This window comes from Neopsephotus bourkii, unplaced genomic scaffold (genome assembly GCF_033783945.1).
Source record: "Neopsephotus bourkii isolate Nb327-2 ecotype Australia unplaced genomic scaffold, CSIRO-AGI_Nbou_v1 NB_1792, whole genome shotgun sequence".
Lineage (NCBI taxonomy): Eukaryota > Metazoa > Chordata > Aves > Psittaciformes > Psittacidae > Neopsephotus > Neopsephotus bourkii.
Genome location: NW_026902266.1, coordinates 9300412 through 9321471, shown reverse-complemented (window position 1 = coordinate 9321471; position 21060 = coordinate 9300412). Strand labels below are relative to the sequence as shown.

The following is a 21060-nucleotide window of genomic DNA, read 5'->3' as shown; positions in this document are numbered from 1 at the left end:
TCTTAGGGCTGCACCCCTTAGGCAAAACCAACTGTAAAATTATAAACTGGTTTAAAAGAAATACTCGAGCAATCATTGAAAGCAAAGCTGTGTTTGTTCACTTTAAACTAATGGTTATTTTAACACATAATGGTGAATCAAATATAGGATGGCAGCAATGTCCCTCTAAAACTCGGTTTTGTTTTTTACCACTAAGATCAAATGCAACACAAGGAACACCACAGATGCTTTCAAAAAACGCATGTCCTTGTACCCACACACCATTTGCTTTTTTAAACAGTAAATGAGGGGTTTTCAGGGGGCACAGTGATTACCTTATGAAACAACTTTAAATAGTCACTTTTATCCATTTATAAATGGATATGCTTTGGAGGGTCAAGTATGCGCTGCTGTTTCACATCACACATTTTCTTTTGTTTCCAATGGTTAAATGCCATGAGAGCCCTTGACCCCACTACAGAACATCATTCAGTATGTGGGGGAAGCCACAGACATGGCTGCACCTGTGGCTGGCATGAGATTATTAAAAGTAAAAGGTAATTTCAAAAATGAGTTTTGTAATAGTGAGACATTTGCACCTTCAAATGTTCATTAAATGTCTTAATATACATTCTGCAGTCTTCATTCTTGTCTAAGTATTCTTTTTTTTCAAATACATAAAATATTTGGCGCTGTAGCAACATTGTCTTGTAGTTAATCTATGGGATACTTTGACTGGTCATTGAATAGAAATAGATTTTTTTTTCTCCCATTTAGACTCCTCAAAAAGAAAAAAAAAATAATATTGACACAAATGGGGAAGTTTTACACAAGTATTCTTGACTTTGGGAGAAACAAATAGTAGTGCCTTTAAAGAAAGACTTAAAATACAATGGTACTACAATTCTGTCAGGCAGTTTCCTTGCAAATCACAGAGGGGGGTTTGTGTAAAAAATGCTTCAGAACCATGTTATAAAATTATGTTGTTGCCTGAGTTCACTGCAAACAAATTTCAGGCATGATGCTGGAAATCGCTAGAAACAAATGCTTTAAGATTGACAACTGCAACAAACTCTGCCCATACTAGTCCAAAAATTACGCTGTAGCTGCTAGTACCAGCTGCATTTAAAAACGGCTGAACACAGTTGAAAAGAAAAAAGAAGACTGATTTAGAAAAGGTCCAAATTCTCATAAATTATAATGGCAAAAATTGTTAGCAAAACGTGTGGGTACCTGAGGGGAGGAGGAGAGGAGAGCATTGTTTCCCAAAGCAATATGGTTCACTGCACATTACCCAGCTAATGTTGTTCAACCAGGATAATAGCTAAATCATGGGGAAATCTGTTTTTTAAACTAAGCTGCCTAGCAAAGATCCTGATGATATATTTGAGGTTCAATACTGCCCATGAGAAAACAAAACATGGAAATAATGTAAAAACTAGCACTAAATATTTAGTATTGGCCAAATAGAAATGCTGGGAAACATATCTGTCATCACATTCAAAAATTGGTTTAGCTTATGGTTTCGGAGAGTTATGCAAAAATGGAGAAGAATAGGCCTTCCTAGGGATATTTCCAAATTCTTTTGCATGCAAAATAAACAAATTCATCTGTTTAAACTCTGAACACTGGGGTTTGGGTTGGGTTTTTTTTTTTAAATAAGCAACCTGGAACACAGGATCAAGAAAGAAATTTAATTTCTATTTGTTTAAAAACAAAATCACACCTTTTTTAAACTAATCTCTTCACTTTTGGTGGGGAAAAGACATACATTACTAGTGCCAAATAACTTACATTTTGGATGTCAGTATTAGAAAAAAATATTCAGGAACACAACTCCATAAAGGAATCGGAGATGAACACATAAAATCTGTTACCATACCACCACTTGCTTTCTGGGGAGAACAGTGGGAAGGGAGGGTTTGCAGATGTTAAATGCAAGCACACACATTAATAACCATTAAAATGGAAAAAGAATTGCTCACTGACATACTAATGCCAATATTTTAAAAGAATTTTCCCCCTACTTTTTGCCAGTGATTTCACCGTTATGCCATTGCTGTTACTATACTCCAGTGGAAAGTGATTTGTTGATATCCCCTTAGGTCATTCCAAGATGTATGGAGCCTACAGCAATTAGCTGCTCTTGTTTCTGTCAGTTTTCTGGTGCTAGACCTACCTTTTCATGAGATATTTTTTTCTTTCTTACTTTATACTAGATGCTTGCCATTTACCTTGCTCTGTATATTATACAGATAACTATATACAGATAATAACTAAGCTAAAATGCTCAAGACCAATACAGTAGTCTTTGTACTCCAGAGTTAGCACAACAGCTTTTGAAGGCATCTAATATTCTGCATGAAGACAGGCAGAGAAAATGTGGTAGGAAACATGAAATATTTATGCAAATTTTTATGATTTATCTTGGCAATTTTTTGCACATGATTATTTTCTCTAAATGTACGCTCACAGTTGTCTACATAGATGGAAACAAGTAGCCTACATGTGAATTTCCAAACTGTTACATTCAAAATTGCTGATGCAAAATGAATAAGGACAGAATATCTTGATCTCTTCACTCCTTTGGAATCTTTATTTTAAACTCTGTGTATCTATATATTTTTGTGCATCTAATATCTTTTCTCACCAAGTTTAATACACCCAGTAGTTCATTATGATTACTTGAAAATGAACAAACTTTGGGGATCCATATGCTTTAGACATAATAAAATGGAGGTACAAATTTTTTAACCTAAGCAATTTGGATCCTCATTTGCAGGTGTACTTCAGGATTAGATGTCTAAATGATTTCAATTTCACCTGAAAAGAAATGGTTGGAATAAATTGCTCCTGCCATAAGTTGTGCCCTAAAAGTTAATGGAGTAAAACCAGGCCAGTCTGAGAAGTATCAGGACCTTAAAATATGTCAGTAAAGTGCTGAAGATATTTTAATAATGTTTAAAAAGGAATAATTGTATTGGATTTCTGTAGCAAGTTGAACATATATCTTTCTGCAAATATATATAATAGTTATCTTACATAAAATTTATTTCCAAGCATTCCACGAGTGAAAAGAAGGAAAATTAAAAAGCAGAGCTCTAGAAAACTAGATGATTTCATTTTGTAAGGATTTGTACAACCGCTTCTTTATTTTTGTGTTGAATTACTCAAAATGAAGCAAGAGCTAGCTGATCCAAAGTCAGAAATCATGCTAGCCTCACATGAAAATCAGTCTGTGGACACTTACATTCATTCTAGTTAAGTCTGAAGCATGTAAACTAATCTTGCTAAGGGTGAAATTAAAGGTACTCCAGTAACAGACTGGTATTACGGGTTGAAGGAATAGGAGTGATAAAATACTTCTCAAGTACCATAGAAAATATAGAAAAGAACTGAAGGCTTAGACACATTCACTAAGAGACACAATTTGGGATTTTGGTAGCACAAACAGGCATGCAAACAGTTTTTCCAGGCCACTTTCCAAAAGCCTCTGAGAATACAGCCTTGAGTATAGTTTTTCATGAAGGATATCGAACTGACAGTCTAAGAGCTGGAAAACTTAAAGGCAGGTACACAGTAAAAATACTATTGTCAGCGGAGGGAAATAAAAGCATCCAGTGATACTAAAAATTAAAAGAACTGGTGATATTTCATCTCTATGTTTATCTCTCTATGTAGCATAAGGCTTTTGTACTTTCCATGAATCACAGTGAAGCATCAAATTCAAAAGTCAAGAGGTAAGTTTGCTATACACTTAAACAGAATTCACAAAAATTATTCTCTTTCTGTCAAATGCTCCCATTCAAAGGTCTGAATGAACAAACTTTATAAATAAGGGGTCCTCATGGAAGCCTGCACAGCCAAGTATGCCTGCAACCAGATATTTCCTATATGAATAACTAGACAGGGAATTTTCAAAGGCTTGTAGTAAGCAGTTTCAGCAGCAAATTCTCTCAGCCCTTAGTCACATGTTCCTTAAAAGGAAATCATTAGCAATCTAAAAACTCCCTTTCTTTAGTATTTTCCAACGTATGCTCAGTGTACTGAGACACTCTGTAAGTGATATTAACCTATGCCTGAAACAGCAACACAGTTTCTACTCTCCTATAAAATACCATATATGGATACTGAAGATGTATTATGTACCTAGCATGTTCACCAGCCCACACCTTCCACGTCATTCAGACCCTACTGAATAGATGAACAGAGCCACATTCTAAAACATTTTAAAGTGGTCTTCTAAGCCAAGCACTCAGGTTATCTGCGTTCAGTTCCCAGCTCTACCCAGGCTTCCTGTGAGACTCTGAGCAAGTCACTTCAGTGTCTGAGTATCTTGTCTGTAAAATAGAGTAAACAAAACTTCCTCTCTGTAATCTTTCTTTTCAGCATAATCTAGTAAGATTTTTCAGTTCTTTAGGGAGAGGGTCATCCCTTGCTTCTCAGAAACAGTTGTGACTGAAGACTCTAAGGTCATTTCCACCATGACAAAACCTCCAACACATTGAACAGAATTGACTCTACTCCAATACCATTCCAATAGCCTCAGTTCAGCTCTATCAGTGCCTTTCAATTAATTTTCATCAATATCTGATATTTCAAGAGGGAGGAAAGAAATCCAGGTGGAGGAAAGAAATCCAGGAAGGCATGGCTGACTTTTTGCTAAGTCTTTAAACAAAAGGATCATGTGCTTTAAAAGGAATTCAATTGCTAATTTTAGCTGTGAACTGAATTCTGTCCCATATTTCCTATCCAATTGCTGAGATTTTTTAAGTATATTGAACAAAAACCACAAACCTTTGCTCTTTGTGTCTATGTCCTTTCACTGATGCCTCCCTGCTACAGATAACCAGCAACACTGGAACTGTTCAAATGTATTTTCAATCTTTTTTTTTTTTTTCTGGTGACATGTAGAAATCGTATGAATCTCTTTCTCACGGTTTATACTGTCATCAGTTATCCCCAGTATAAGCATGGTCTGATATAGTACAGCTGGGCAGAGTTTATGCGGTGTGCATGCATGAAAACAGTAAGTGTGACAACATGTGCAGTTGTATCAGCCAGGATACCATGGGTATATGGTAGAACTGAGCTGCTGGAATTGTGGGGGCTGGGCATATTTGCATAATTCAGTTGTAGCTATTCTATAAACTAAAGAAATAAATGATGTAATAAAATTACTTTAAAGTGAAAGATCATTAACAACAGATCTTTTCAGAACATCTCTGCACAGAAATTTCAGTTTCTTCAAGATAATACTTAGATATTTGCCTACACTTCTGATTTTCAGGGTGCTTTTCAACAGCGAATGAATTAAACAATTGTGCTTTGATCATCTTTTCCATAACCATGCCTATGAATATTAGCCTGATGTTACTGCATGGTCATAAGTGACTTTCGCAACAGCAAGTGAGAAAGGAAAGAAGTGGAAAGAAGAAAACAAAAGGGAAAATGGCAGAACAAATTAACAGAGGAAAGAGGATTTCTCAGACATATTCAGTGTAGACAGAGATTTGTCATGCATATATATCTATTTCCCACCTTTGATTGTATCTATGTATCATGCAGATTTCTCACACTATTTTACCTAAAATTCACCTCCTATTAATTATATAATTAGTCAGACTAAACTCGTGTTCTTGTAACCATATGAGACCAGAACTATTTCTGGTAGAACTGGGGTAGAACCCCAGTACTGGATAGAACCCCAGTACTGGGTAGAACCCCAGTAAAAATTTGTGTCAGCATAAAGGAATGACCTATATAAATATTGCATTTTTTATTATTCAGAAATTTGTTCATTTTTCTAGTTTTTCCCACCATTCTAGTTAATATTTCTGCATGTTTTTTGCCAAAACAAAGTCAATATCTTTGATGGTATGATGTGTGCACAATCCACTTGCGATTTTTCAGTTTAAGAAGCTATCCCAAACTCAAGGGTGTTAAAACTTTTTCTACTGCTACTGCATATTTTCAATTATACCCCTGTGGATTCACATATGCATTTTAAATACTTCTCTAAAACACCAATAATTCCTCTTTGAAGTACCAAATGGAAACTGAAAGATCAAACATTTTCAGTTCATGACTTTTCTCTCACTACAGGAAGCACTCTGAGGTCATATTTTGACAGCAATTCCCTTTGTCTTTCAGTCTTGAATTGTTTTCCACAGCAAATTTTTTCAAGTAGGCAGATTTCCTTTGGAGCTGCTATTGGGTCACGGTTTTTAGATCAACTGATGACAGTGAGTATCTCCAATACCCGTTCGCTTATGGAATACAAACTTAAAATAATGAGTGATAGCAGTTTCACAAGTTCAAAGGCAAATACATTCCAATAGATTTGTAACTTCCATATATTCGACTTCACTGTCTACTGAGTCGAAAGCTCAAACTGAAGCCTTTCCTGTGACCAGGTCATATATAAGGGCTGTGCCCATTTTGGATTCTTTCATTCAACAATAAACTGTCACACAGCAACTTTTCATGTAAAGGTAGGTGTAAGAAACCCAACCTGTCTGAAGGAGTCAGGAAAAAATCCTTCACCTCAATCTAGCAGTCTGCTTCACGAAGATTGTGGGAACTGTTTTCTTTGAAACGTCTACCTATCAAATTCAGCTAAAGTCAACAGGCTTAAAAGTCAGTGACATATGCATCTTCACACACACCACATAGAGCTGCATAAAGCTCATTTCCAGAGGCAATCAGGCTAACAATACAAATCTTGTTATCTTCCTTTTCTACTCAAATTGCAACACTTACAGCTATACGAAGTGAAGCCTTTTTGCTGTTGTTGCAATGTACTACAACGTCTCTTCACAGTACTGACTATAATGCACAGACAACATCTGAAACAAAGATTTCACAAGGAAAAATATTATAGAGCTCCTATAATCTTAAACTCTGCTTTATAGTGCAGCTTGCACAACACACCACCTCAAAGTGAAAGGTCTTCCTGCCTCAGTGCTCCCTCTTCAGTCCCTCACCTTTCTCTGCCTAGGCACTCACACTCATGCTTGCTCTCTTACCAGCTCTGGTACTCCCTTTTCTGCAAACCTAGTTTACTCACTAAACTGTGGATATTGAATCATATAGCTACTGACCTCTTCACTTTCTGCTGAGATAAAAGTAGATTTCAGGAACTGTAGGGCTTCGTGTCATACTGAAAGTTGGCTCTGATCAGTAAAGTATCAGTCCAGGAGCCACATAAAATGTAACAGATAATAAATGAGTGAATGCTGGGTAGAAGTAACGTACTACTTTAAGTCAGGCCTTGTTTGAGTGTTAAAATGTCCTGCTGTGCCACCGTAAGACTGAGCCTATGCTCAGATTTTTCTTATACAGGCATGGATTCAGACTGCAACCAAATTAAGCCTGGATCCCATGTGAGGAAACTGGGCTCTGCTTCACTCCTCTCACACCAAGGTTTTCTTTGCAAGAAGGAGATGAGCAAGATGGAGACCATGGCACAAACCATCACATTTTGCTCCAGAGGATAATAATACCACCAGGCTGTGAGCGACTTGTGCAGTTTAAGCACACAGATAAATCCTGAAACAGGATTATGAAGCATATAAATTTATCCAACAAGAGTCTAGAATTAACAGCCCAGGAGAAGAAGCAAGTAAGTGGCTTCCTCTAAGGGTTACAACATAATTTCTAAGATATTTTCATGATGTTCTGTCTTTTTAAGCATCATAAACAAATAAAACAGATAGAACATTCAGTCATTCCTCAAACACACCACCTCCCTCCTGTAATACTTCTGGCTAGCAAGTTTGCCCAGCTTCCCAAGGCAAGATTATTGAGTGCAGGTGAGTCAATATGAGGAACTGGACTGATGTGGCTATACAACTAGGAAGCCCTTTTCTTTGGAAGCCAGATTGACTGTAAACCTATCAATGAACACATAGAAAGAAAAAGTAGAAACTGTCAGGATAAAATTATGGGCCAGAAATAAAAATTAATAGTGAAGTACTTGACAAAGTACCAGATTTGAACAGACCCAGGTTATACCTCCTTCCTAAGATACACAAAACTAGCTCAGTATATTTTAAGTCTAATTGTTTCTAGCTGCAAAGTACTGAAAAAAAAAAATTAAAATTTATGGATTAAATGTGGAGGTAACAGATCTTTCTCAAACTCTCATACTTTTGTGATACCCAAATAAAAACAATTCTGCTGTTGGTATGTGGGTTAGAATGTGTGTAGGTTAGAAGGTATGTGCTCCCAGAGCACAGAACAATATGGAAAGTAACAAATGAGGTGAAACTAATTTTCAAAAAAAATATAATTTAAGTCCCCAATGCATCTAAACCTTAATTGTTTTAGTCAGTTCAATACTTTTAATTTCAATATGACTATGGTCAACAAACCCGTAGTATTGCCACAGAAGTTCAGAAAGCATTAATCACACAAAACTTCTTGTGCATAAAATGCAAAACATTTTAACTAAGCTTCAACAGTACAAACATAAGAAAGGACAGAGCCTGAGAGCTACAGCAGGTGATGATTGACTGTTTCATTAGAGTAAAATTTCCCAGTAAGATCTTCTTTCAAACTGTGCAGCATATTCAATGCAAATCACTGAAACTTCAGACAAAATTCTAACTAACTGCTAAATCTGCAGAAAATATACAGGGTAAGATTAAATATATCACAAGAAATGAAATATTTTGGCTTCGAGGCTGGTGCTGCAGGCAGGGCTTTGGATTCTTTGATAACGGCTGGTTTTATAGGGCACCGGCCTGGACATTGGCATATGGGAAAGGTTTATCGCGCAGAGGTAAAAGGATGCTGGGGCACGAATTAGCAGGGCTCATTTGGGGAGCTTTAAACTAGATTTGAAGGGGGATGGGGTTGTAGCTGGGCTTGCCTCAGTGGGACAGCGCTCCGGAATTGATGAAGATTGGGAGGCCTCCTGTAATCCTAGGGTGAAATCAGTGTGCTCGGCTCGCTCCCTGAAATGTCTGTACGCCAATGCGCACAGCATGGGAAATAAGCAGGAGGAGCTAGAAACCTGTGTTAAGTCAGGAGATTATGATCTGGTGGCAATTACAGAGACGTGGTGGGACAGCTCACATGCCTGGAATATAGTCATGGAGGGCTATGTCCTTTTCAGGAAAGACAGGCCAGCCAGGCGGGGTGGTGGGGTTGCTCTTTACGGGCGAGAGCAGCTACAATGCGTTGAGTTCTGTCCGGGGACAGATGATGAGCGAGTCGAGAGTCTGTGGGTGAGAATTAAGGGGCAGGCTGGCAGGGGCGATACTGTTGTGGGGGTCTGTTACAGGCCACCGGATCAGGGTGAGGAAGTTGACGAGGCCTTCTATAGGCAGCTGAGAGCGGCCTTACAGTCACAGGCCGTGGTCGTCGTGGGGGATTTTAACTTCCCTGGTGTTTGCTGGAAGGACTACTCAGCAACCCAGCTGCAGTCCAGGAGGTTCCTCCAGTGTATGGATGATAACTTCCTCATGCAAATGGTGGATGAGCCAACCAGGAGAGGTGCGCTGCTGGATCTCATCCTCACTAACAAGGAGGGTCTGGTTGAAGGAGTGAAGGTTGAGGGCTGCCTTGGTTGCAGCGACCACGAGATGGTAGAATTCAGGATCTTGAGTGGTAGGACCAGTAGAATAGCAAGTAGAATCGCAACCCTGGACTTTAGCAGGGCAAACTGTCCTCTTCAAGCGATTGCTAGGGGAAATCCCATGGGCTAGGCTGCTTGAAGGTAAAGGGGCCCAAGATAGTTGGTTGACGTTCAAGGACTGCTTTTTCCGAGCTCAAGATCGGAGCATCCCGACACGTAGGAAGTCAAGGAAGAGGGTCAGGAGACCTGTGTGGCTAAATAGGGAATTGCTCGGTATGCTCAAGTGGAAGAGGAGAGTTTACAGGTCATGGAAGGAAGGGCTGGCCACTTGGGAAGAATATAAGGCTGCTGCTAGAGGATGTAGGAAAGCTGCTAGGATGACTAAGGCCTCCTTGGAATTAAAGCTGGCGAGAGGGGTCAAGGACAGCAGAAAGAGCTTTTTCAAATACATGGCAGGTAAAACTAACACCAGAGGCAATGTAGGCCCGCTGATGAACGGGGCGGGTGCCCTGGTGACAGAAGATACAGAGATGGCAGAGTTACTGAATGCCTTCTTTGCTCTGTCTACTCTGCCGGAGGCAGTCCTGAAGAGCCCTGTACCGCTGAGACCTTGGATGAAGATAGGTCAACGGAGCGGTCTGCCTTAGTCAATGAGGAATGGGTTAAAGACCAGTTGAGCAATCTGGACATCCATAAATCCATGGGTCCAGATGGGATGCACCCGCGGGTGCTGAGGGAACTGGCTGAGGTCATTGCTAGACCGCTCTCCATCATCTTTACCAAGTCTTGGGAAACGGGAGAGGTGCCTGAGGACTGGAGGAAAGCAAATGTCACTCCCGTCTTCAAAAAGGGCAAGAAGGAGGACCCGGGTAACTATAGACCGGTTAGCCTCACCTCCATTCCTGGGAAAGTGATGGAACACCTTACCCTTGGTGCCATCTTAAGGCATATCAAGGATAAGAGGGTTATGAGGGGCAGTCAACATGACTTCACCAAGGGGAAGTCATGCTTGACCAATCTCGTAGCCTTTTATGAGGAAATAACACGGTGGATGGATGATGGCAGAGCGGTGGATGTGGTCTACCTTGACTTCAGCAAAGCGTTTGACACGGTCTCCCACAGCATCCTTGCGGCTAAATTGAGGAAGTGTGGTCTGGATGATCAGGTAGTGAGGTGGACTGTGAACTGGCTGAAGGAGAGAAGCCAGAGAGTTGTAGTCTATGGGGCAGAGTCTAGTTGGAGGCCTGTAACTAGTGGAGTGCCTCAAGGGTTGGTTCTGGGACCAGTATTATTTAATATATTCATCAACGATTTAGATGAGGGAATTGAGTGTACTATCAGCAAGTTTGCTGATGACACTAAGCTGGGAGGAGTGGCCGACACGCCAGAAGGCTGTGCTGCCATCCAGTGAGACCTGGACAGGCTGGAGAGCTGGGCGGGGAATAACTTGATGAAATATAACAAGGGAAAGTGTAGAGTCCTGCATCTGGGCAGGAACAACCCCAGGTTCCAGTATAGATTGGGGAACGACCTGTTAGAGAGCAGTGTAGGGGAGAGGGACCTGGGGGTCCTAGTGGACGACAGGGTGACCATGAGCCGACACTGTGCCCTTGTGGCCAAGAAGGCCAATGGCATGCTGGGGTGTATTGGAAGGGGGGTGGTTAGTAGGTTGAGAGAGGTCCTCCTTCCCCTCTACTCGGCCCTGGTGAGGCCTCATCTGGAATATTGTGTCCAGTTCTGGGCCCCTCAGTTCAAGAAGGACAGGGACCTGCTGGAGAGAGTCCAGCGCAGGGCAACTAAGATGATTAAGGGAGTGGAGCATCTCCTTTATGAGGAAAGACTGAGGGAGCTGGGTCTCTATAGTTTGGAGAAGAGGAGATTGAGGGGTGACCTTATTAGTGTATATAAATATATAAAGGGGGAGTGTCACGAGGATGGAGCCAGGCTCTTCTCAGTGGCAAACAATGAAAGGACAAGGGGAAATGGGTACAAACTGGAACACAAGAGGTTCCACTTAAACCTGAGAAGAAACTTCTTCTCAGTGAGGGTGACGGAACACTGGAACAGGCTGCCCAGGGAGGTTGTGGAATCTCCTTCTTTGGAGACATTCAAGACCCGCCTGGACACGTTCCTGTGTAACCTTATCTAGGTGTTCCTGCTCCAGCAGGGGGATTGGACTAGATGATCTTTTGAGGTCCCTTCCAATCTCTAACATACTGTGATACTGTGATACTGTGATTTTCCATTCCGTTTTCCCTGACACGTGCAAACCCTCGCAAGGAGGAAAGAAAACATTATTTTGTTAGTACCCAAGGGTTTGTTTCCTTGGGAAGTATGTGCCTATCCAGAACAATTAGTTTGGTAAGTAATATAATTTATGAAGGCTTGTTTTGCATGAGATGAAAACTAAGAGTTTTGTTTCTCTGCTGACTATTAAAGTATAAACTCAAACAAAAACTTTTCATAATGTTAGGGCATTTTAATATTTCTTTCCCAAGCATATTCTTCAAGGAGCTTTGACTTGAAGCCTTTACTTCCAGCACAACCTGAAAGAGAGTACAAGGGCCACTAACGTTCATGAGACTTAAATGAATGCAATACTTTTTAGGCTTTTTTCTTGTATCTCAAATATTGTCACCTAATTATCTAATGAGTCCAAAAAATATTCAGGTTGGAACTTTTAAATAACTGTGCTGCTGGTCTGTTTATCTAAGTCCTTTCCTTAGGAAACCAGGGTAAAAACTGTTTTGAGTTGGTTGGGGTTTTCTTAAAGTGAATGCTATGATGAACACTGGAAACAAATACACAGGTTGATTCTCTGAAATTTTCATTCATTACTGCCATTTTATGAAAGTAAGTTGCAAAATAGTAAAATCCCCCACAAGGCAAAGGCAGCTGTTTGTAAATTTAGAAAAATATCTAAGAAGTTGTAGAAGTATAACACTGAGTTAAACTGCTCAGGTAGCAAGAATGTGAGAGAAAAGTGTTATTCCTTCTTTCTTCAGTAGACTGTTACACTGCTTTTACTTGATTAACATTTCATTCTGGTAACCAGACAACAATGCAGCAAAGGAATAGAAGTTCATTCTTGGCTAGAAACAGTAAGCATGTGTTCATCTCCTTTTTTTCTATTGTAAAAAAAGCTAAGTTAAGAACTCTGGAGTCATTGCTTTAATATTCTCCACAGCTCTTCACAAAAGCCTCAGTGAAATCTGGGTCCTGTCATAACATGACAAGAAGATAATCGGTGTAGGACCTTCCTTTCTGATTAGGAGGTGCTTTCTCTTAATCAGATGGAAAAAAAGGTCTCCTGGTAAGGAACCCCTCCTCCTCCAGAAATTGCTAAGAAATCTTTAGAGAAAAGTTTAGTCAATCTGCTTAGAATCCAGGTTAAACCATTTTCTCCAGGCTTTATAACATTACCAAATGTCCCTGCATATATACAAGTTCTTAACTTCAGCCAAAGCAGAGCTTTAATCCAGGCAAGATTTCAGTGTGAAGCAGCAGCCTCTGTAGCATTAACATCTGAAAGTTCCTGGAAGTTGCAGTTCATCAAGTGTTACATACTTTGTCATCTCTAAGGAGAAAGGAAATAAATAAGTGACTCTAAGCTTTGACAGCTGTTAACCTGTTAACAGGAAGTAGGCAGATGTACTGTTTCTATTTTGTGGCATTATTCCTGATTTGCACAGAGGTAAGTAGGATCTCGGTCAGGTTTGTGACATATCTAAACAGAATTCCCTTATTTAATGAAAAGAAACATAGGTTTATTTACTTAATCATTACTTTTAAAAAAAAAACACCAAATCTCTTAACAAATCCTAAGGAAGCTTTGCACACATTCATATTATTATTATTTCCTCCTTCGGCATGAAAAAGCAAAGCCTTGAAAGGAAAGAGTAGTTAAACCAATCTTCTACATTCCATTCCACTGATCCATCATCCATTCACTTCTCAGAAAGAAAGAGTTTATATTTTTCATTTAAATAGTACCTCTAGGATCCTTAATTCCTCATAATGCTACAACCCTGTCTACTTAGGGATGATTAAAAGCATTTAAGTTTGCAGCTATTTTCTTTCTTAGCATTCTGCAACCTATAGTTTGTACATTCACCATCTTCCCACATGTACAATGAAAGCTCAAAGAATAAAACCTGAATATTTTCTCTGTTAATCCTATGAGGATACCTATTTAGGTTGCCTATATTATGAAATGGAATAGAAATACTGAAATGAGAAGAAAAATATTTAATTTTTTTTATTTCAATTTTGTAATGTAGATCTGAAAGACTGTAAGTTTCCCCTGAAATTAAAAAAAAAATAAATCTGATAATTATAACCATTATATGGGATAATAATAATAATACTGTACTAAGGCTGGCCACTTGAAGTAAAAAGCCAAAATAAGATTGTCATACAAAAATTACACAGTAAAGAAAACATGGAAGGAAAGACAAATCAAGCCTTGGGTGATACAATTTAGTGTGAGGTGTCCCTGCCTATGGCAGGGGGGTTGGAACTTGATGATCTTAAGGTCCTTTCCAACCCGAACTATTCTATGATTCTATGATTCTTTAGTTTGCAATCCTAGTGTTGGAAAGCTTAAGTCTTTCTTCCAAAGCTAAATATATAACTTGAAGAAGAAAACAGTCAAATTTGGTTGGTTTAGTTTTGACTTGAAACTACCTGAATATCAGCCTAGAACTCTTCTATTAAAATACAACCAAAACCAACAGAACACAAAAAAAAGCCCAACCTGAAACACATATGAAGGATTTATTAAAAAAAAAAATATGTAACATTAGACACTGAGGAATCTCACAAAGATTTCACAGGACCTATGCAAAAGGGGTAACATCTAATATTACCTGAACAAGCTCTTGGTATAATGTTGGATGTAGCACTCCATTCGATGCTCCAATTTCAATTTTTCTAAATTTTATCCCTTTCACAAGCAAGCTATTTTCACTAAGGTCACTCTATAACTGATACAGTTGTAACAGCTTTCATAAATGTACAGGCACTATATCCTGAGCATAAGCTATGAGCTGTGATGCCACATGTCCAAAGGCTTTCTCCAGTGCCATGTCAAAGTTTGTTCAGTCCTTGACCCCTCAGAGCAATGGGAAAATGCTTTTTTTCCACCTGTTTGGGTTCTGATTTTAACAGGATCAGTATGTTCTGAAGAAGAAGAATCAAATGTGCTGCCTGTTTCACAATAAAGTTTCATGCTTGTTTCAGAAAAGGAAATAAGCCTGAAACCACACAGTACCTCTTGACAAAGTGGTTTGCTAATGGTGACCACAACATGTTCAAATCTGTTGCACTGCAGTGGCCCATCTGCCTCTCAAGGTAACAACAAAGTTTGGCACCACCATCCAAAGAAAATAACTATTTTCCACACTTCACAGAAAAATTGCATCAACTTGTCAAATGTTTGGCCTATTCTCCACAGAGAATGACAACTGCCAATAACATAGGAATGATCCAAGCCCCCGTTAGAAAAGGGGGAGAAAAGTTCCACTTCTTGTTTGGAGTAATGTCACTAGACTAATTGAAAGGCATCAACAAAATTCTGCTGGGTCTAACTACGTATTTAAATATGTAGTGAGTGGCTTATAAAAAGCATACTGAACTAGACATGCAATTAAGTAAATATTAATATGCTTTACGTGTGCTGAACCATTTATCTAGAGAACATTAAATATCACGTTTACATGAATGCAGTAAGCACTAAGAACAACTCCTACTACTGTATGTGAGAAAAGGAAAGACTAAGAAAGAAGAGGAAGACACTGGAGAAGCAATTTCTCTGCACATTTTAGAAAAAAATCTTTCTACTAGCTTAAGAAACGATTTTTCATTGCAGGTCTGAAATAAAATTAATACACTTCTTATTTTATTTTTGGTCAGCAGATCCTTTGAAATGGCTATTTCACAAAGAGAAATGCCACCTTTGTAATTTTAATATATATTCATGTAAAATAAAATTGGCAGTTCCGTGTTAATAAACCTTGCTTAAGGAAAAAAAAAAAAAAATCAGTTGCTGAACTATGGTGAGTAATTAGCCCCTTAGCATCCCCTTTCTCCAGGAATGCTTCCTCCTGAGCTGGCTCTTTTAAATAGCTCCAGTCCTGGCTGCCTTTGTTGAGCTTGGAAATTGTGCACATATGAGAGAAATTAAGCCCTCATTTAACAGGGACACATGCCTGTCAAGTCCAGAGGAACAAAGGCTGGTCCCTAGGGGCTACTCAGCTCCCTGAGGCTGTCACTCATTCTGTTAGCAATGCTTACCCTTTACAGATTGTATATAAAACCCAATAAATCATTTCATCTGCTCTGGTTAATATACACATGAGCCTGGGACTTTCTTCAAAGTATTTTTTTTTTTGCTTGCAACTCTATTCATTTATTAAGAGTTGACCTATGTTTGCGAGAGTGTAGCTAGGTTTTTACCTTTATGTAATAACATTAATGTCTGTGAAGTAAACTTGAAACATTTACTGTCAGAAATAAAGGCATTTGATGCTGCATCTATTTCACACAGGAAATGTTTTATTACTCTTTAATGGTCAGTAATCATCAGTGTCTATTGTATAAATTACCAGTATATTCTGTTATTTATTCAGTATATTCCTCTGAAAGTTACATCTGAAATGTATGAATATTTCAGCTGATAGTAAAACAACAAGATAAATAAAATGACAGATGTGTAGCCTTGCCTAGGAAGAGAGTATTTTCTCAATTAAAACAAACCAAACAGGAAAGTAATACACTGAGGACATCTTTAGTTTCGTTCTTTACAAAGTGTTATCACAAAGATGCATCTATACTACCCTGGATAAAACAAAACAAAAAGGACTCTGATCATTAATAAAAAATAAAAACAAACAAACCAAACAAAGTGATAACTGAAGTAAACGCATGCCAGACAAACATATTCATACACAATGTATCAGCTATCTCCAAGCACTCTAAGGTGGATGGGCACAATTATCCCCATATACAAATGCACACACAGAACAGAGGGATATTTTACAGTGAATAATCAAAAGAAAAAAAGGCAAATAAAATGTTGTCATTTCCAATCAAGCTCTTTTTTTTTTTTTTTTTCTTAAAGAAAGATAGCCTAATTCTGTACTTCTAGTATTAGACTGAAATAAGTGGAGAGAACATGAACACCAGCTGAGGAGATGGCACCCTGCACTGCATTCAATGAAGCAAAACTCTCACCAAGTTGAGCATGACTTTTTCTGTATACTTGAGTGTAGGATTAAGGCAATGAAGACAAGTTTTGGCTGTAGAATAAAACTAAATTAAAGTGCAGATTTGTAACTTCTTTTTCCCGGATGGTGAACACAATATTTCAATCCCTGTTAGTAACAGGGATCATTTATTGTTTTGTCCACTTCACAAATTTTAACTAACACATTAAAAGCATGCCATTTCTCAAGCAACAATATTATGCTTTGTATTAAAACCACAAAATAAAGATGGCTGACTCTCCTGACAGCTTTAATCCTGATGATACTGGGAGCCCCAAGTAAAAAGAAACTGGTACAGCATGGAGTTTTCCCTGCTCAGCAGGCAGAGAAAAAGCAGTTCTGGATTTGATAAGTAAAACCAGATATAATCAATGGTTATATGCTAAAGCCTTGCAATTAATGGGAAACATCACTGGTCCAATGAACTTACATATCAGTGCAGTCTTTGAAAAGGCATTTTCTCCCATCTTGTTAAAAACTTATTGACTGTACAACAGTCACAATTTATTTGTTTAAAGACCTGTTCATGCTCCACAGTTGTCATAGGAGAAAAGAGATAAGATATCAAGACTACAGGTCCCATTTATATATTGAAAAAAAAAAAAACCCACCGCATACTGTTATTATTGATAGATTTTCACTGCAAATTTGTGTCAATGTAGCCATGAAAAGTGCCTGACAGGATCATGACCTCAATATAAGGTGCTTTATAAATACAAAGTTGTGGCACCTTTTCTTGAAAGACCTGACAATCAGAAGAAACTATTGTAACAGTAGTTCATCCTACTTAAGAGTAGCAACCACAGTTAAAAACCAGCCAACCTTAGACTATAATCAAAGGCTACAGTTCTGTTCATATTGAAACCAGGATATTAAGAAATAATTACTTTATAAGAACAAATTCCTCTAAAGAAAGCTATTGTGTTATGCCCCTGCAATCCTAAAAGTTGCAGAAATGCAATAAATCAGCTGTTTCTTAGGAATAAATAACTGCACAATGCAATGCATATATCTATGTTCAGCTTAACAGGGATCTACAATTTCTTCTCCCCCATACACACATAAAATGCATTTCTGAATAATAAACTGAACTAAAACCAAAAAGGTGAACGACTGGGTCTACTGTGCAGTCATAACAGTCAGGAATTATTCTGTAAGTGTAAGTAAAGGAAAAGTAAGCCCTTATCACTAAAAATAGGTTTGTCATAATAGTAGTTGCCATTCCGGAAAGAGTCTGACTAAACCTAATTTTGTAAGTAAGGACTGGATCCAAATTGAAATCCCTGATCCAAAAGTCACAAAACAAAGACTTTCATTTTGGCAGAATGTTTCATTCCTCAATACCCATATTGGATTTACCTGGTTAACAGAAGATCTGTTTCTAGAGTAGGCTATAAGCAAGTATGGAATGCACACTGTATAACTTCTAAGATTCTGAATATAGACGTAATTTACCCAGCCTGCTTTTTAAACCTTGAGCAAAAACTATCAGAAACTGTGAGGCACTTATCCACCTACTCTTTACAAATCAAAATGCAAAACGTTACCGTGAAAACAAGGGAGAATATGCAAAGGTGTTATATGCTATGCATACTACTGACATAATACTTTAATAGGATATGCTGTAATTTCCTGCAATTAATATCTTAGCAGAGCTATAAAGGCTTTTTTTCCAAAATTATACCATTGCGTTTACAACACTAAAATTAATGTTGTGTCAACCTTTCCATTATAAGCCCCCTTTTTCAGAGGTTTCTAACTTGGCTGTAAAAACATATTCTGGCCTAAAATATGGCATGCAAGTTCTTCATTTAGAAGTAGTTCTTTTGATTAAATAAAAACCATTATTTAACGGCTGTTTCAAGCAAGTTTTTTGAATATCCTACAAAATGTGTGAGGGACCAACAAGTAATCTAGGCATTCTTAAAAAAAAAAATAATTTTGTCACCACAATAAGCCACTGTTTAAAGGATGTTTCACTGCCATGGAAGTTGTTCCACATCTATAAGGAAAATACATGAATTTGGGAAACTACAGACTTCTTCAGTGAGTGTCATCTCTCCACTTGTCTCTTTCTGTAGGTCAGTGGCTCCACTCATGGTCAGTGGCTCAACCACATGGGAGACTCAAGCTAGCTGAAACGGTTTTCATTTGAGGCAGGGGAGAGGGAGAGATGAACGAACATACATTTCTCTCTCTGGGTAAAGTGGACTCACTCTGGCTAAAAGCTCCAACAGAATAAATTAAGGCAAGTGATAAGGTGACAAAGTATGACAGAAAAGAAGATCAAGAGATTAGAGAACCACCCTATGAATTCTGAAACCACAGATTTCAGGTCTGTCAAATTTCATATAAGAACTGGATCAAGTCACTTAGGAATTAGAAAATTTAACTTAGGTGTTTAAATTAGGAACCTCATCTAATCAACAGAAGGTAATTCACAGCACCTGGACTGCTTTATATATGGAGCCAAAAGCCCTAATTCAGTCACCCAAATTAGATATCTAAAATTAGATGCCCCCAAATATCTATATGCTTTTTATTCTGCCTCAAAAGAGTGCTGTGAGGATAATGCACTTCAGTTTATAAGACACTCAGATACGCAGTTACACAGGAGATGAGTATACTGAAAATATATCACCAATAAAATTCAATGAGATAGAAAAGGCAAAGCTAGAAATGGGATAGTAGAGTTCTTCTTACAAATCACTCACATCAGAGCAAAAAAGAAGTGCCGTAACTCCTCCTCTGAGAAAAGTTTGACTCTATATTTATCCTATATAAACTGCTATGTCAAATAAGGAATCTCAGTCTGTGCTTAGGCTATTAGGTGTACATTGCGCTATGACCTTTATTTTGTTACCTGTAGCAAGTTCTCATTCTATTCATTAATCTACCTGGTCTACATTTAAAACTAACCGTATGTTCCTCTAACTGGTTAATCTCTCATTTACAGACTAAAAATGACAAATATATTACTTTAAAACAAAGTTCCCTAACTCAGAAGTACCCTTTCACACCATGGGGCAGTGATGTGCCTCAGGATGGATTTCACACTTGACCATCAACTGTGAATTTCTTTGCTTTTGTTATTTGGCATTACAACTTTAATGTTTTTTTAGCATACTGTCATTTTGTGTGGATGAATAAGACAAATTCATTATTTCATAATGCACCATTGTATACTATTTACATTATTTATTTTCTTCTTATTGAATGATTACAAACTTCAATTTAAAATTAGTAACATTTTGTGGGAGTTACTGCATGCGAATTAAGTGTGGTGATGTCAGTGTATCCCTCTGGAATTTAAAAGATATTCCACTGTGTTATATCATGTGTCGCACAGTATATCAATTTTTATTTCCCATCCCTCAAGTATGGAATGCACACTGTGTAACTTCTTAGATTCTCAATATAGACATAATTTACCCAAGCTGTGCAAATGCCCAACTTGCTGAAGATGATATATACAAGATTTATATAGAAGACTAGCTCTTCCAAGCAAGGAAGTCTTGCATAAAACACAAGCCACTATGTTATCTATTACCTGGGGAGAGGGGGTTCTAATGCAACAGACAAAAGGAGTCAGGGTGCAAACTGCAGTCATAAACCAGCTTTTCCTTACTTAACAACAACTTTAAAATTAGAGAGGTAAATTCCAGACAAGCCCACTCACCTTTCCTTGAGAACTATGCTTTGACATTTTTGCAAGTGTCTGGGCTATCTGGTTGAATAAGACAGTGAACATTAGTAATATACACTCACTTTACTTTTACATACATGCCATCAAATGTATACCAAATGTTAAATAGAATCTGGTTTGCTCATTTACCAGTTTGTATACTTCCTTTATGTGAATTCGTAATTCCTGGATGCATTCAGACAGCAATGCACTTACTTCTTCCCTGCTGTCATGACATTAAATATACGTAAAATACGGGTTTTTATGCACAAATTGATTCAGTAATACACTTGCATTCTGGAGCATTCCCAGAATTACTACTAAAAATATATGTTGATTCTTTAGGCCAGGATTTAGTCTATCTAGTAAATTTAAGATTTTATTGTGAGATTTTAAAAAGTACTTTACAACTTATTTGACTATCACAATTTATAAAGTACTATTACAATTTAAAAAGTACTTTACAATATTCATTACAAATTATTATGATTTTGGCCTTTTTATGTGGGGCTGTGACTTCATCATTTTTCTCCAAATACCTGCTCCTG

The 21060-nt window shown here is 37.9% G+C and overlaps 1 protein-coding gene and 1 long non-coding RNA gene across 19 annotated transcripts in view; one reads left to right on the top strand and one right to left on the bottom strand.

Annotated features, from left to right (window-relative positions):
- SOX6 (SRY-box transcription factor 6) overlaps positions 1–21060 on the bottom strand; it is a 378453-nt gene that overhangs the window by 119990 nt on the left and 237403 nt on the right. For 15 of the 18 annotated variants that reach the window (XM_061380138.1, XM_061380135.1, XM_061380140.1 and 12 more), the window contains one exon: positions 20507–20554. The exons of the other annotated variants lie outside the window; for them this stretch is intronic. In XM_061380138.1, the coding sequence (XP_061236122.1) occupies positions 20507–20554 (48 nt within the window). The remainder of the gene's footprint in view (positions 1–20506; positions 20555–21060) is intronic. 18 annotated transcript variants of the gene reach the window in all.
- Positions 1–21060, top strand: part of LOC133226503 (uncharacterized) — a 474252-nt gene that overhangs the window by 340276 nt on the left and 112916 nt on the right. The gene's annotated exons all lie outside the window — the stretch shown is intronic.